The sequence below is a fragment of the Chironomus tepperi genome, unplaced genomic scaffold (genome assembly GCF_022539635.2).
Source record: "Chironomus tepperi strain 1889 unplaced genomic scaffold, CSIRO-AGI_Ctep_v1 contig_354, whole genome shotgun sequence".
In the NCBI taxonomy this organism is placed as follows: Eukaryota; Metazoa; Arthropoda; class Insecta; order Diptera; family Chironomidae; genus Chironomus; species Chironomus tepperi.
Window position 1 is genome coordinate 752,675 of NW_027226476.1, and position 16,135 is coordinate 768,809.

The window sequence follows — 16,135 nt, forward strand, 5'->3', positions numbered from 1 at the left end:
TGGTGATTGTTCTGGTATTTTCGAGGGGGATTAAATGATAAGTTTATTAGGGCAGATATAGTATTAGAAAATTAGTAAGAATTTTTTTATTATGATGATTTAGAGCTTTTTTATTGATGATTTGTGACAGTTAAAATGCAACATATGAGACTGCAGCTGCTTTACCAATGATTCATCATTTATGCTTTTATACGTTAGAGTTTTTTTATAAAAAGTGTCCAATCTTTAAAATTGAGACAATTTGAATTCTTGTTATTGTCAAAGTTGTGCTGTACTTGAATAACAGTCAATTGTACAAACATTACAAAATACTAGGTTAATAACACAAGTTCTATCAAGAATACTAAATTATCAAAAACAATTTCCTTTCAAATCCAGTTTTTATTTTTTGATTGCACTACAACAGCAATTATATTTTATTAGGTCAATATCAAGGGATTTAATGTGTTTACTTTATGATAAGTTCCATAAAGAAACATCAAAAATCTTTTGTCATTGTAAATTATTTCGGGTGTCACGATATCTCATTCTTTTGTTTATTCTGGTCTCTGATGTGATTTTGTAAACAATGGTACGCTTGAAGTTAAGTAATTATTTATTAAAAACTCATTTAATTTAATAGGAAATTTAAAATGTTAGCAGTATGAATTGACTGTATGATTCATTCATAAACGGAGTAGATACATATATAGTCGCATAATGTCTAGCACAGCCATGAGTTAGCAATTAATGATTGTTAAATTAGCAATGACTCAAAAAGTACATATGTCGTGTAATTTGTTTTCTAAATTTGAAATGTATGAGCTTTATTAGTAAGGCAATTTAACTAAGTTATAAAGTGATAGTTTATTGCTGTTAGTTAAGGAATTGCAAAGGGGAAGTGGATGTTTGTCAAAAAACTAACCCAAATAATGCAGATACGTGATACAGAAAATTCCACAGTACCGAAAAAAATCAACAAATTTAAATGCTAAAAAATCTTTATTTTTACTTTTTAAAATGTTGTTCTTCGTCTTCTTGTCTTGACTGATTTAGAATAAACAAAAAAGCCATTAAAAAAACAACCGAAAAGTTTTCAAGCCACTGAGCTAATTTTTGTTGGTCTTTTTGAACAAAAAAAATTCATTTTACACTAAAAACTAATATAAAAGAAAATGTTTCCATTTCATTGAAAATGTAGTTCGCTTGTAAAGTACAAAAACTAATATTATTTTTAGACTTTGCAAAATTAGTGAAATAAATTAACAAAAAACTTTATTTTGTTTTTTGATTTTTTCCGTTCGCTCCAATTTCAACAAGTGAAGAGAGAGAAAAAATCCCAGACGTACATCTTTTTTTCACAATATATAGATCTGACAATGTAAATATGAAATTGTTCATTTTTAGCGAAATGTGAAAATTAAAAGTTAGTAATAAAAATTGATAGAGTGTTTATTGAAAGCTAGACAGGAGTAGGAGCACATTTGAACATCTTGAAAAATAGTGAATATCATTTAGCTAGACTAAGCTTCTCTTCATAGCTTTAGAAAATGTTTTTCGCTTCTCGGCTATTGTGGTTACGATTAGGGTCGTATCCAGATCATTTAGCTAGGATTATCACAAAGAACCCTTGCCAATTGAGGGTGAGGGGGTTTGGATGCGAACATTTTTAGAGACAATCAGATCTAGCGACCTAAAAATTGAATAAAATAGAGTAGACTAAAAAAAATCAAAACTATTAATTGACCCACCTCTGAGCTCTGCTAATTCTATTGTAGACCAATTTCAGCCTTTTACTCCTCCAATAATATAGAAAATAATAGAAACTTATTGAAAAATGCCACAAAAGCTGTAAAGAATAACAAAAAGAGGTAGCCCACTTGAAAAATTAACAGTATTGATTTAAATTGAAATATTATGAAGGGAAAAATGGGGGAGGAAGAGAGAAATAGACGTCACATTGTGTGTTTTGTATAGCAGTAAAAGTAACAATAACCTAATGAACAACATTCCATCGTATTATTTAAATTTTTATATTGGAAAAAAATTCTTTTTGAAAATTTATTGATTCAATTGTGAAATAATGGACGTGGAAACGTGCTGCATGCCAAAAATAATCACAATAAAGAAATTGAGGAAATAATATAATAATAATAGTGCAAAATAAAGCCCAGGCCAATGTAATTGATATTGAACCCGATTTGCATACATAATAAAGGTCTACTCAATTTTTTTATGCTGTCATGTCTATTGAATTCATCCATACTTTTACTTTTTAATGCGTTTAATAGCAAGTCTTTATCTGCATATTCTCCTTCACTGTCGCCGTTCACAACAATAATAATAATATTACGCGATTGCACATTCCTTATAGGCATACATGAGTGAATATATGTATACAACACGGCATATCGCACTTTATATACACATGTAATATATACGATCGAGGAAAAATCGAAGCAATAGTCGAGAGTATGAAAATTTATGGAATGTGGGATCCAAAAATTTATTGAATGCCTTTGTATGGTACATATGTGTATATATTGTGCGACAAAATATTTTTTGCATAGTTAATTATTACTGGCAATAAAGTTTCACGCCGTACATACAGTTGACAATATTAACAGAGTAAAATATATAAATAAAGAGAACAAAATCGCGAAAAATTTTATAAGTTATTGCTTTATAAGTTTTGGATCACATCTGCAGTCAGACGAGAGAGAGACAAAAATATAAAGCGGATTATTTTAATCCATGAATAATTTTTATTTCACTTGTACCCGAAAAAAAGAATGAAATACCAAAAAGCATACATAAAAGAGAAAAGACAGATGAAAATTGAATTTATTTATTTATTCATTAGCTTCCTCCGAGATTGGCAAGGATAAGGAACTTTTTCATTAGGGTTTAAGATTTTAAATTTAAGATACGAATCAGGTGCATAAGAAATTAAGTCACTTGATGTTGAATCGGATAATAAATCAAGTTTGTTTGCCAATTTCCAAAATTCATTAGGCAGATCTTGATTTTGGAGATTTATTTCGGGTTTATGGTGTTCATATTGGCTTTATAATGCTAAAATCTAGTTGTAAATGTTCTATTAAATTTTTAAAACCACTCCATATTCAGTAAACTTTTGATTTCAATCTATTGTTCCACTACAGCACACCTAGTGTTAATAAAACCATGAAAAAATTCACCAATCGTATGAAATTCCAGAATGTAAAAATTCTGAAGCGCACCAAAATTAAATTCTTGTTCAATTTCAGTTAGGAATCAACAAAAGCTTAACATCATTTTCCCACCCATGATGTGGCAATCAAATTCAATTTAAATGTAAATCACTCAATGTGTATAAAACAGCAAATAGAATGATCAATTATAAAAGGTTGAGTAAGCGTAAAAATGAAGTACAAATAAGAAGAACTTTTTTGGCTCTCTTTTTAATGGCAAATATAGACATAGATGTAGTAGATAAAAACTTTTTTTTTCGTCTAATGTTTGAATAATAAAAATTTGCTTCTTTTCTGTGTGAATTAGACATTGGATGTGAAGAATGATAAATCGAGAATGCCTTGATGATATGCAGAATGTAACAAAAAAAAAGTATATAGAATCGCATATCAAACTAACTGGACATTCAACTTTATTTCACATTTGTGTGACTTTCGAGTCAGTTTATTCTTGTTGAAATGAGCGAGAATGAGATTTATTTGTTGATTCTCAAGAATTTCAATTTTTAATTTTTATCAGATGGTTTTGGGGATGTTCTCAGAGAGTAATAAAAATGATATTAATTAAGTGAGTTGAAAGGATCATTAATGCTACTAAGTTATCCAATGATTAATTTAAAGAAGTTTGAGATTTTTGGGAATCATGTGATTTTGTTGGTTATCAATTTTACCTTAGTCTGATTGTGGCGCTTCCACCCTTCAGATTAGGTGGTATGGATGGTGCTCCAGCCTTCTTTTGTGGTATTCTACAAGGAATTAGGGGACGAAATTTGAGCAACACTTTTCAAGAACAGTGAAGAATAATCTTGGATGCAGCTTTAGTCTGAACACCCAAAGACTTTGTTTGGTATACTTTACACTCCACATATCCAGATATTACTTCATATATGGTCATTTTGATCACAATTAAAGACGTTCAATCTTCTTGAGTTTTCCCACACGTGTGGCACTTAAAGCCAACAGCAGAATTTAACAACAGAAATTTCTTAGAAAATAAAAACTTGCATTGAAAATTGAAATCTTCCTGAAAATCTGTTTCTCACACACATGTTTACAATTTCAAGACTGAGTCTAATATGTGCAAAAAAAAAGCTTTAAAATAATTCTTTATTTTTTTTTCTCTTTTGTGTACGTATAAATATATATTTTTTCGACATTTCGTCTGAAGATTTCTGAGAAACGATATAATATAATTTCTCTCTCCTTCATAGTATTTGCTGTTTTTTTTTTGTGGAATGTCTGCTTGTGGTTTTAACTCATTTTTTTTAAATGAAGCTCTGAAGAAGTTAAAGAATGCTCATAAGAAGCATATAATTAAAGAGATTGTAGACGAATGCCATCAATGTGAATCATACAATATTTTCTTCTTTTCTTTGATGCATCTAGGCATGAAGGAGAGCAGACAAATGGACTGGCATGCATGGCTCGTCTAATTGCTATGCATGTAGCTTTTAGTATATTTTTGATATGAGGAAAAAGTGCATGAAATAATTTTTTCTGTTATCAATAAAGAACCACACATAAATTTGTTTCTTCTCATCTTCCTTTAATTCCGATTTTTTTCTACATCATCTTCGTACGTCCATAGACTCTTATTTAATTGATGTTAATAAATTCATATAACATCTTTCTTTATTCCTTTACTGACTAAAAGCATTCCAACTGGACTGTTTTCATCTCGTTTTGTAAAGAATTTCATTCTTTATCTCAGTTACATCATCATCAGCCAACCGTATATAAATATTGTGAGGTTTCTTGCGGTCACAGATGTTCTCCTCTCATTTGCCTATCAAAACAATCGAAATGCATTTTTCAAGAGAATAAAATTGCTTTTGGAATTCCTTAAATTTTCGTTTTCATTTTCTATTTCCTTTCCATTTTCATTCTTGTGTTGTTCTGCTTGTTTTGTTGTGTATGTACAACACAATGTTTAAGTAAATACAATGAATTGTGCACCTTTTTCTTCCATTCCATTCTGTCTATTGTTCTTAAGAATAATTTTTCTTCTTTTTTGCTTTTTTTAATACATGCTCGACTTGGTAAGACTGTGCATTATCATTTATTACAACACATTATTCACCCGTTATTAATTTTTGTGGTATACTTTACATATGGAGATTGAACGCACGTTACATTTTTTTATTATTCCTATATTTATAGAGATTTACATACCTTCCATACGATTCACATCTTATAAGGGATTGGAAATGTAAAGCAAGTGAAACAGCATGCATAATAGTGAAGGTCGTTGTAATGAAGTTTGAAATAAATAACATTGGCTTTATTAGAAGGCATTATATAGTGTAGTACAGTGCCCTGTAATATTTTATCATCTGATTTCTTTCTTTTTCTTCTCTTTGGTGCCGTTTTAAGGAGGAGTGTGCAGTGCATTAGTCTTGGTTTGGCTGGTTGTTTATGAGTTTGCAAGGTGATCGAGATGATCAATTGATTGACTGTGTTGTTGATACCTTGATGTATCCTCAGGGGCTTTATAATTTGATCAGTGCAACGCAGTTGAGAATGGTTTGCCAGGGATATCTGTGCTGAGATGATTTTCTTTAAACCTTAAAATGCGCTCAATGGAACTTTTGTGATTCCAGTCACCCAAATCGATATTCTTTTCATTCTTTTCTATATTTCGACTTTACTATTGTTCTTTCTCCAATCTTGAGACTCCAAAAAGTCTTCTTCGTTACATGTCTTCTTGATTTTTCGTGTTTTTTCTGGTGCTTAGTAAGAATGTACTTGTTTTGTTCTCGTAATAAGTTTGGAATAAAAAATAATAATATGTGCATTCCCATAAATATTGGTTTAAATCTTCTTCATTATTCTCTTTAAAGTGAGAACAATGCAATTTCATTCTCAGGATGATGACTCTTTAGATAAATTTCTTTCTTCTTGCTGCCTTTAAAAAAATAATGAAATAAGATGAAGAACTAAGCGAGTGAGAGAGAAGTATTTCTTGGATTAAAACGGACTTGGTGTGATGGATCTGGGAACGAAACTTTTAATAATAAATGAAATGAGACAACGACTGTGTGAATGGTGCTGCATTACAACAATTCTTCTTGCTGCACTAAATCTCTTTTCCGTCTTATCTTTCCCTCTTTCTATCTCTTTCCCACTTTTTTACGTTGTTGTGTTAATAACTCATAAGATTAGTTGCATTCTCATTGAAGGTCATCGTGTGGTTGCTCATAATATGTGATAGATTTTATTTTTGTACTGAGACTGATTTTTATTTTCGTTTTGTATTCAAAGGGATGATGACTAATGCTTTAAAGTTTTTTTTCTTCTTAGATACTTTTTGTTCTCGTTTGTGTCTCGATAATTTTTTTATTTTATGAAATGTATGTAAATTACCTTAAAAGAATTTCATGAAGGTGTTAAAAGTATTTTAGAAGGTTCTAAGTTAGAATTTTTACATTCCTTGATGCAATTGCTGGGTGTTGTTATTTCATTGAGTTGTAACTGAACCGTTGTGACAGTGAGAATGTTTTGTAGCTAAGATGGCAACAAAGAATGGTCATTTTCTGAGAACTGGGAAAGATTGTAGCTGACTAGCTAATTGTATTGGACAATAGATTATGAGAAGTTGCATATTACATGGTAATTTTCCCAGTATATCTTGAGAAAATAATTCTAGCCACTTAATATAACATTCTTATGTCAAAATGTTTAATAATTTGAAAAATGACAGCATCCGGTTAAGAAATGTAAAAAAGTAGTTACAAGGTAGTGTTTTCTAAAAATTTGGAATATCATAATTTATTCCTTAATTCCTACCTTAGTTCAATTCCATATCTCTCAGGAATTCCAACTCTAATAAATCACCAGCTTCCAAAAAATTGATTTTATTCAAAATTAAGCAGCAGATATCCTTCATTCGATATGACTCATTCATAAAATTTAAAGTAACTAATGAGTTCTTGCCTATTTCGTCTGCCTTTTCATGTCCTTTGCGCTCATTAAAAATTAACAGAATCACTATGGAAAATTAACTCAGCATGTAGTCCCCAAAAAAATATTTAAATATGAACAGCATGTAGGTCAATTAATTTGAATCGAATAAATAAATTGACCATAAAATCTAATGAAATCGATATTTGAGTCAATTGTAGTTTAGAATCAACAATAAAAGTAATCAAGAATTTTTCGTCTAGAATCAATTACTAACTACAATAAACTGATCATAAAACTAGGAAATCACATAATAAAAAACACACCAAATTTGCATTTAAATATCGACAATAATTTCAGAATCATTTGAATTAATAACAAAATAAAGTTAGACTCATTACATTCCCCAATAGTCATACACACACAGTAATGAAATCATTTTATGGCAATCACATGAAACAACTAAATAAATAAAAATTACACAAAGGTTATTTCAAAATTAGATACGCAGGAAACAGACTCACTCAAATTAAAAAAGTTTAAACGCACAATTAACTTTTCGTACAATGTAAAAAAATTATTGCGTACAGTCCAAGAGGGAGAAAGAATGAGCAAAAAAGTTCAGGTGATTTATGTTCATTTGTTTCGTCAGCTTTTTTTCTTACAAACAATGTTTTTATTGCACTTTTACGAAAAAGAAATAAGAGAGTAGTTTTTTTATATGCTACAAATAAGGAGGTTGAAGGAGAAAGTGAATAATTTTTTGTGTAATCTGTGATGAACTTATAACAAAATTTATAAACTTATTCTTAGAGAACATAGTGGAAAAGTTTTTGTAATGAATGTGGGGTTTGGTGGATTTGTGCGCATTTATTCGGCTGATATCTAATGTTGGACAAAGCTGTCCCAAGCGGCACAAATGAAGAAATCTCCTTGGCCGATCCTTCTTTATTTGTGTCCCTCGTTGGCGTATTTTTAGGTTCAAGTGACATTAAGGTCTAGTGATCTACTTGTATGATCGTTATTACCGAATCAATTGCTGATTCTACTCTGACTAATGAACCTCAGGTACACAAGTCCACTAAAATGACAGAAAAATGTCGACTTTCTCTAACAAACTTCTGCTTAGAAAACAAGGAAGAAAATTGAGTAAATTGAGGAAATATTGAGTGAATAAAAATGAAAAGTTTTTCAATAGAAAAGGAAAGGAATGGAATGAACTTATAAAAAAATTGTTCAAGACAAGAATTTATGGTTGATGCGAAATTTATTGACTTCAGTAAAAAAGTTTTTAACAATAATTTTGTTTTTCTTTCAGATGAAATCGAAAGTAATTTGTGTGAATATATATTTTATACATATCTAACCTAAGGAGCTCATAAGTTAGTCATTTTAAGGAAGCATAATAATTTAAAATTAATGTTGATAAAATTAGCATAAAAAGAACATAAAATAATAAAATAGCGAATATAAAAAAATGAAAATGGATGAAGAACTGATAACATTTAGAGTTCAGTACCTAGTGGATACAGATCCATTTAGCAGTTTAAGTATCTATCCTATTCCATCGAGAGCACCGGTTTATTCATTTCTACTTGGAGTGCCTCTAGCAACACAATTAGGCGCATTATTGCGACTGTTGGGAGCACCACAAAGGGTGAGACTAATTTTAATACAATAATCGACGCAGATTGCAGATAAATGCAATTGGTAATATAATGAAACAATTAATGCTATCAATGTATATCGACAAATTGAGCAGTTAAACAAGTTCTGTGGCATAACACGTTTCTCATTCAGTCATCAACATGATCATCATCGTCATTGTCGTTCGTTTTTGCTATATCAATTAAAAGTGAAAGAAGAGTCAATACTATCTGCAGTGTTGATGTTCTGTTGAATATTAATTTTTGAATTGAAACATTTTTTAAGAACAACAATACCAGCTCTGCGTCTTCCATTTTCATGTCCCGAATATTTCATCATGTCATCATGGTATGGAAGAAGAAGCGTGCATGCGGCAGTTAATAATTAATTTTACAACATTTTAATGTTTCTGTGCTTTTATTTATATCTCACATATATCCATAAAAACAGAGAGATACTTTAAATGCCCCATACAAACCATTTATGTTATAAAAGTGCCTTCTTATTATTTTAATGAAACAAGATGTATCTTTTGATCCATGGCGTAAACCTCCTTTAACTTTTGCTTATGTTAAACCATAAAAATATTTCTTATGATGATTGCTAAACATCTAAGCAGTAAAGGAATTGATATTGCAACACAAAAAATGTATATATTTAAATTGTGTCATATTTGCTCATATGAATGACATGAAATATAATTTGTCTTAATAATTAATCTTTATTGCATCTGCTCTCTTTTTTATTTTATGATTCTCATCATATGTCAAAGTTTATAGCATAAAAATGGGTTTACTATTTTGTAGCTCCTAAAGAAAAATAAAACCACATAAAATACAATTAAACGGCACTTACAGTCGTTAATTGTGTCATATAACAATTCCTTTTTGCATGCCACATAAATATAAGAAGGCAATCATTACTACACTTTATAAGTAAGGCATTCTTTGAATGAAATGAAAGAAATGGAAGTTTAGGCCATGAATTTTTAATTAAAAGTTCATAAAAAAGGCGCCAGATGATTTATGAATCAATAATCTGATTAATGAGCATAATATTTTTTTCCTTACTTCATCTTGTGTATATCGGTCGCACTGTGTAAGCTTTTGAACACATAAGTGAGCGATACAATAATAACAGTCAGTACAGCTAAGAAATGAGAGGAGGCTAAAAGGAATTTATCGATTCGAAATGACATTCATTAAAGTTAATTAGATACTTTCTGTAGATGGATAAAGTAGCAGGATTTAGGGGGATTATTGATGATGAAGATCCTGTTTTGAGGTGAATTTTAAATACTGTAAATTCATCAGAGTTGACATTCAACATCTGGACAAACATAGCTTGGGATGATGGAAACTCGAATATTCCCAATATCTTAGCATGCTGTCCCCTGCACGTGACCAGGAATTCTCCCTGAAATGATTTCGAAAGCATGAAATGAGACTAAGATAAATATGTGTTAGTTTGTGTATTAATGAATCGGACATTAGCATTTAATGATTACTCATAAGTACTCACTACGAGCCTATTAGTTGATAATTAGTCAGATCTGCTTAATTATGACAATTCTTTCTTTATGCTCATAAAAATTTCGCAATATTCTTCACTAAGTGTTTAATTATTCATTTCACTTAGTCGATGTTGAATAGGTAGCTAGGCATAACTTCAATAATCCAATTTTAAATACATTAAATTAAATGTTGAAAGTTAAAAGTACAGAATGGGAGAGAAATGAATATAAAAAAGTTCTCAGCAATGTTCAACGCGTTTTTTATGGAGAAAATAATAAATCATCCATGCGATATATATCCACACAATGCACAATATTTCTTTGCATAAAACAGATGTATGTTGTTACTGCTACCAGTTTTTACATATCATGGTGCACATAATTCTCTTTACGTAGCTCCAACATACATCACAATGCATGCTAGTGAAGATAATAAAAGAAGAAGTAAAAAAACGAAAGAAATGAGCGTAAATGATGTAAATGTGTAGTACCGGAAGACAATTGCAATTGCATAAGAATTTATGCTACTAGGCTTTTCAAATTGATCTACTTTAGTTATTACCATTTATGCAGTTTCACTTTTTTCCCTCTCAATGTAACTTGTTGTTTAGTATATCTCTCGGTATATCCACTAAAAATACAAACAGACTATCTTAATAGGAGGTACTTATACCCTTTTAACATTTAATTGGCTGGAGATTATAGTAAACGATCGCAATTATCTTTCCATAAATATGTGCGAAAAAATTATATACTTTATGATGAGTGACACATGAAGCGGGGAGAAAATTAAGAATAATTATCTTCCGAGATATAATCCACAAAAGGTTACTGAGCTGGAAGGAAATTTTTTATTACTTTCACTTATTTATGACACGAGATGTGTCATTGTCGATGATCCTCAATAAATCACCTGAGATGATCTTCCTTATTGGTTGAGAATTCGTTAAATCAACAAGTCATAATATTGAGTTTTATTGGACTTTGGGTTTTTTACAATTTGTCAAGGAGCTAGGCTGTTCGAAGCTTTATTAAAGCATTTTGTGGATATTGAGACTTAAATTATGAAATGACTACAACAGCACTTTTAAGACGATACAAGACAAAAGATCATTAATGACTGCAAAGACTATGAAAAGTTGTCTCTAAAGGATGGGCACGGTCCCTTTCTTAACTTCAATGGATGTTAATTGACAATAACTTAAATATCAACAAATAGCATTGAAGGAATAAAAAAAGAGAAAAGAATAAAGCACAATGATTTCTCATAGCCTGCCTACAGATTTTCTGCTTAATGATTACATAATCTGGCGAGACTGGATGTTGCCTTTATTTATTTATTTATTTATTAATTGTTTAATTTTCTTGTTATCCTCATCATTGTTAATTAACATAATGCGAGTCTATACAATAATTTCATGCCTCTTCGTGTCAAGGACATACTTGTGGTGAGTGAGAGGGCACACATCTCTCAGTCGCATATCAACCACGAATAAATTCTGTTGATTTATCGTGAAACTTCCATTTCATGCCTCTACAGCATTAATTAGTGAAAAAAAAATATTTTTAAGGCGTTTTTGTTGTCTGATGCTTAAAGCATGCCTCAAAATGCCGTTTCAATTAGTCTTGCATTAAAATCCTTCACATTGGACCACGAAATTATAAAATGAGACATAAAACAATTGCATTGTTCCAACTGTTTTCTCTAATGATTCCACAAAAAATAAGAGTTTAAATTACCATTGTGCAATGCCGAAATGTCAATGCAAATCAAATTTATTCTAATATGTCTTAAAACATTATTCACGATTTCAAATAAATAATCATAATAAATTTATATGGATTATAGGAGCAGTGAAATCTCGTAAAGGTCAATAAATTTGTTTTATCATTTCTCAATTGATCAAAATTGCTCGATATTTCACTTACTATTTTTTAGTGGAGTTACAAAGGTTAGCAGACTAATTAGATCAATTTATAATGCAATTTAAGTATTGATTGTTCCTACCTACCTGTTTGCTTACTGTTAAACTATTAAATGGTTTTTATTATATTGCTAAATATTGCATACAACCTGTACAATATTCCATATTTAGTAAGACACCACCTGACGATACGCAGATAATATAAATTATGCAATATTTTCAGTCATCAACGTCTCGCAACTGTTACTTACTAACTTTTTTATTATTGTACATTTTTATGGCTCCGTAATAGGCAATAAGGTATTGTAAAATTGTCAAGTTTAATTATATCACGACAATATCATTTGACGATTAGATTTTTCTTTTTTGCTGCTCTATCGTTTGCCGTTGATTGTGTTGTTATAGCAATTGCTGCTATGGCTGAGAGATAATTCAATAGAGTCAGCGATTCAGTATCGTAGTAATCATTTAATATAATCGAATACCTAAAAAATTTCAAAATCTAATAAAAATTAAATTAAATGTGCAATAATTGAGAATTTCTATTGCGACAATGCGAATGAAATGATTTTTAATGAACACATTTCACACTCAAGTGCCACTAAAAGGTAAAAATAGAAGAAGAATTGATGGGAATGAGAATCATTAAAAAATTGTACAGAACTAGGAAGAATAGGAGGCAAAAAAAGACGGAGGAGAATGTAATTATTACGATGACATTAAAACGTGCAAACTCATGAAGAATCATTTAATTAGAGTCTATTTTTTGTGTGCATTATATAAATCTACATACAGTACTTGCTTATAAATTATGTGACATGAATAAGAATGTCGCGATTTCTGCTTCAATTTGTGCAATTTCTTTTCTACATGCGCGCACATGAGAAACTTCTGTATTATTTTTTCTTTCGTCTTTGAATCATTAAAAAGACTTTTTCAAAAATAATTTTTTTTGCTTCCATTTCACAGCTTGACGATGCAGCAATTCAAGTCTATAAAGATGGTGACTTTGGTGCATATCTCGATTTGGAATCATCGCTTGCCGAACAATCAGAGGAAATTGAAGGACTTAACTCTAGGTGAGTTATTATTTTTTTTAATAATAATGTTTTGGCATAATATGTATAGGAGGAATTGAGAAGCAATATATCACAAAGTCATTGATCTTGCGTAAATTACTGTTATTTCTGTTTCCTTCCTTTTTAATTCGAAATCTTATCCGAATGGCATCATCATTAAAAATATATAAATAATATATTTGCATCAATTGTTGGCCCGAACGGTGAATTACTGATTAGTTACAGCTGTGTAGCTGAGGGAAGAATTTGAAACTTTCAAAGCTTCTCGTCTAGTCAAGTTTAGCATCCATTCTTTAGATGAAGCCGTTCACTGCCCGGGTGATGTTAAAGGAGCATGCCAACAATATAATCTATAATTAACTCGATAATGAGAAATGATTATACATTTGAATGTAGGCATTATGCAAGTGTGATAGATTAGTGCAGCATAGAAATTTCTCTGCTAAACAAATACAATGCGGCACTCAAAGAAACCAATATTTTGTTATTTTAATATCTATCACTTTCATAATGTGTTCATTTCTTATTATTAAATATTAATTTTCTGTATGGCAGTTAGTCAGCCTTCAAACAAATCACTTTTTATGTGCGCCATAATGCAAACATCTCATTATGGGCCGATCATTAAACTGCTACACAATGTTTAATAGTGAGTGGTAACAACAACAACAGCAATTGAACTGAATATTGGCGCATTTAAAATTACACAAAACCTATATTTTTAAGTTTAATTCTTGCCCTCTCGCTGTGTGTATTTTATTTAATGTGTCGACGCATGCCAATTTTAATTTATTTCTTAATTAAAACTATAAAGCTACAGTTAAGCCTTTTGTGTTTGATCATTCCATTAAAAGATTTATTCAATTGAGTTGATTGAAGGTGACGCAGATATACCTGTCAAAAATATTTTTTTATTCCATGTGAAAATATCAATTAAAATAAATATTTGAAGGATTTAAATCATATTACTGTCAGGAATTGCAATTTAAGTTACTGACATACTTGCTACTGTATTTTATACATTTTTTCACGGTTCATTTGAATACGAATAGAATTTTACTATTTTTATTTCACTTAGAAAGGTTCTTTTCCTTCATTCTTTAGTATTAAATCTCATTCACAATTCCATTCAGGTACGTGAATTTACATTTCGATATGAAATTTCTTTCACATTTCTTATGTGCTGTGTGCTGCTGCTCATACTACGATTACGACTTTGCGTTTGCTAAAAGAAGGAAACTTTAAAATGGGTTTTTTGATCGCATTTTTTGCGAGTTCAACACAATTTGAATTCAGATTGCAAATTCTAATCTGAATTCCATTTTGCTAGTGGGGAAGATGTTGTTAAGGTTGGAATCATTGGTGAGAATGCATTGTCTTCATATTGTTCTATAAAGGTTTGAGAGGGTGTTTTATATGGAAATGGTTCTTTGAAAAGAGAATTTGTAAACGAGAGCAAGTGATGGGGCTAGTTTAAGGCGGAATCTATAGGTGGTGATGAGGATTTGATAATAAGTTCCATAAGATTGTCACGGTTATTCCCCACTAGGACCACAATCTATCTTCATAAAATTTTCTATTAGACGTTCTGCTCACGTGAATATGACCAAATAGAAGAAGCATAAAAAGTTGCAATAATATGAACAAATCTCGTAGTGCATAAATTTTCCTTTATTCAATTGCATAAATCCTCAACAATATAATTTTTTTTTGCATAATATGTAACTTCTTTTGATTATAATCGAAGGAAATGGTAGAAGCTAGTGTAGAGTGAGAGCAGCACAGAAAAGAAAAAATCAAATCATTTCCTATTCCAGAGCGATCTAAATGCATTTAGAAGACGAAGTGAGTACAAAGACAGAATCTTTAAACGGCAACAATCAATAACAATTGAATTGAAGAAAGAAAGAATAAAAATATTGAGGAAATTTAAATATCTTTTGCCATTTTCCCTATTATCTTATCATCACAATATTTCTATTTATTCTAATTTTATAGTCATAAATTGTTAGTAGAATGCAATTGCCATTTGTTGTATGTAATAAAATTACCATTTACAGTATCATGACAAACTTAAACTTCTTCTTTCTTCTATATTTTTTTGCACTACTCGATTGTTCATTCAATTGATGATTCCTTTTGTCATGTGTTGATGTCATTCACTAAGAATTATAAACTTCATGAGAACATTTTACATTAAGAGTAGTGCAGTGAAGATAAATATGTTTTGCTTTGATATTTTATGACATGGACTAGGGATGTCTCTCTCTTTTGAACTATTGCTAGTTAGAAAAATTCAGAATGACTTCATGAGTTCTCTGGTCGTTCAAGTGATCCTTAACCATTCACAGCAACTTTTACGATATATTTGGTATGATCACTCTGTAAATTTTTAAAATATTGTAGGATCTTGTTTGTTAGCAAAAGTGACTTAAAGTAATAAGATTGTCATCGAGAACTTTAACCTTCAAATAGTTAAATGATTGCGGAGAAAATAGAAATAAAATATTAAAAAGTGAAAACACATTAATGAGATGAGTGCTGCGATGAGAAAAGTAATTGATTTGTCCTCAATTCGTGATCCATTTGATTTTTCTTCTAAAATGCATATCCAATTTCTCTCAATTTAATGACACAAAAATAAAAGAAAAAGATGAAAAAAAAAAATAATCTTGTCAAATTAATGAAAAAATGTAAATATTTTGATCATGCTGCTATTTAAGAATAGAAAGCCATTTCATTTTCAATTTCATCGTCAATGCTCTTGTCATTGGATTGGATCGTTTGAGAGCTGCAGAAATCAGATCGACAATTTTTTTTCATGCTTTTTTGTGTTAAAAAATCTAAGATGATGATGAT

The 16,135-nt window shown here is 30.2% G+C and overlaps 1 protein-coding gene across 6 annotated transcripts in view; it reads left to right on the top strand.

The window, feature by feature from the left end:
- The window catches only part of Fhos (Formin homology 2 domain containing), a 119,832-nt gene that overhangs the window by 32,082 nt on the left and 71,615 nt on the right, over window positions 1-16,135 (top strand). For all 6 annotated transcript variants that reach the window (XM_070645572.1, XM_070645567.1, XM_070645566.1 and 3 more), the window contains one exon: window positions 13,167-13,276. In XM_070645572.1, the coding sequence (XP_070501673.1) occupies window positions 13,167-13,276 (110 nt within the window). The remainder of the gene's footprint in view (window positions 1-13,166; window positions 13,277-16,135) is intronic.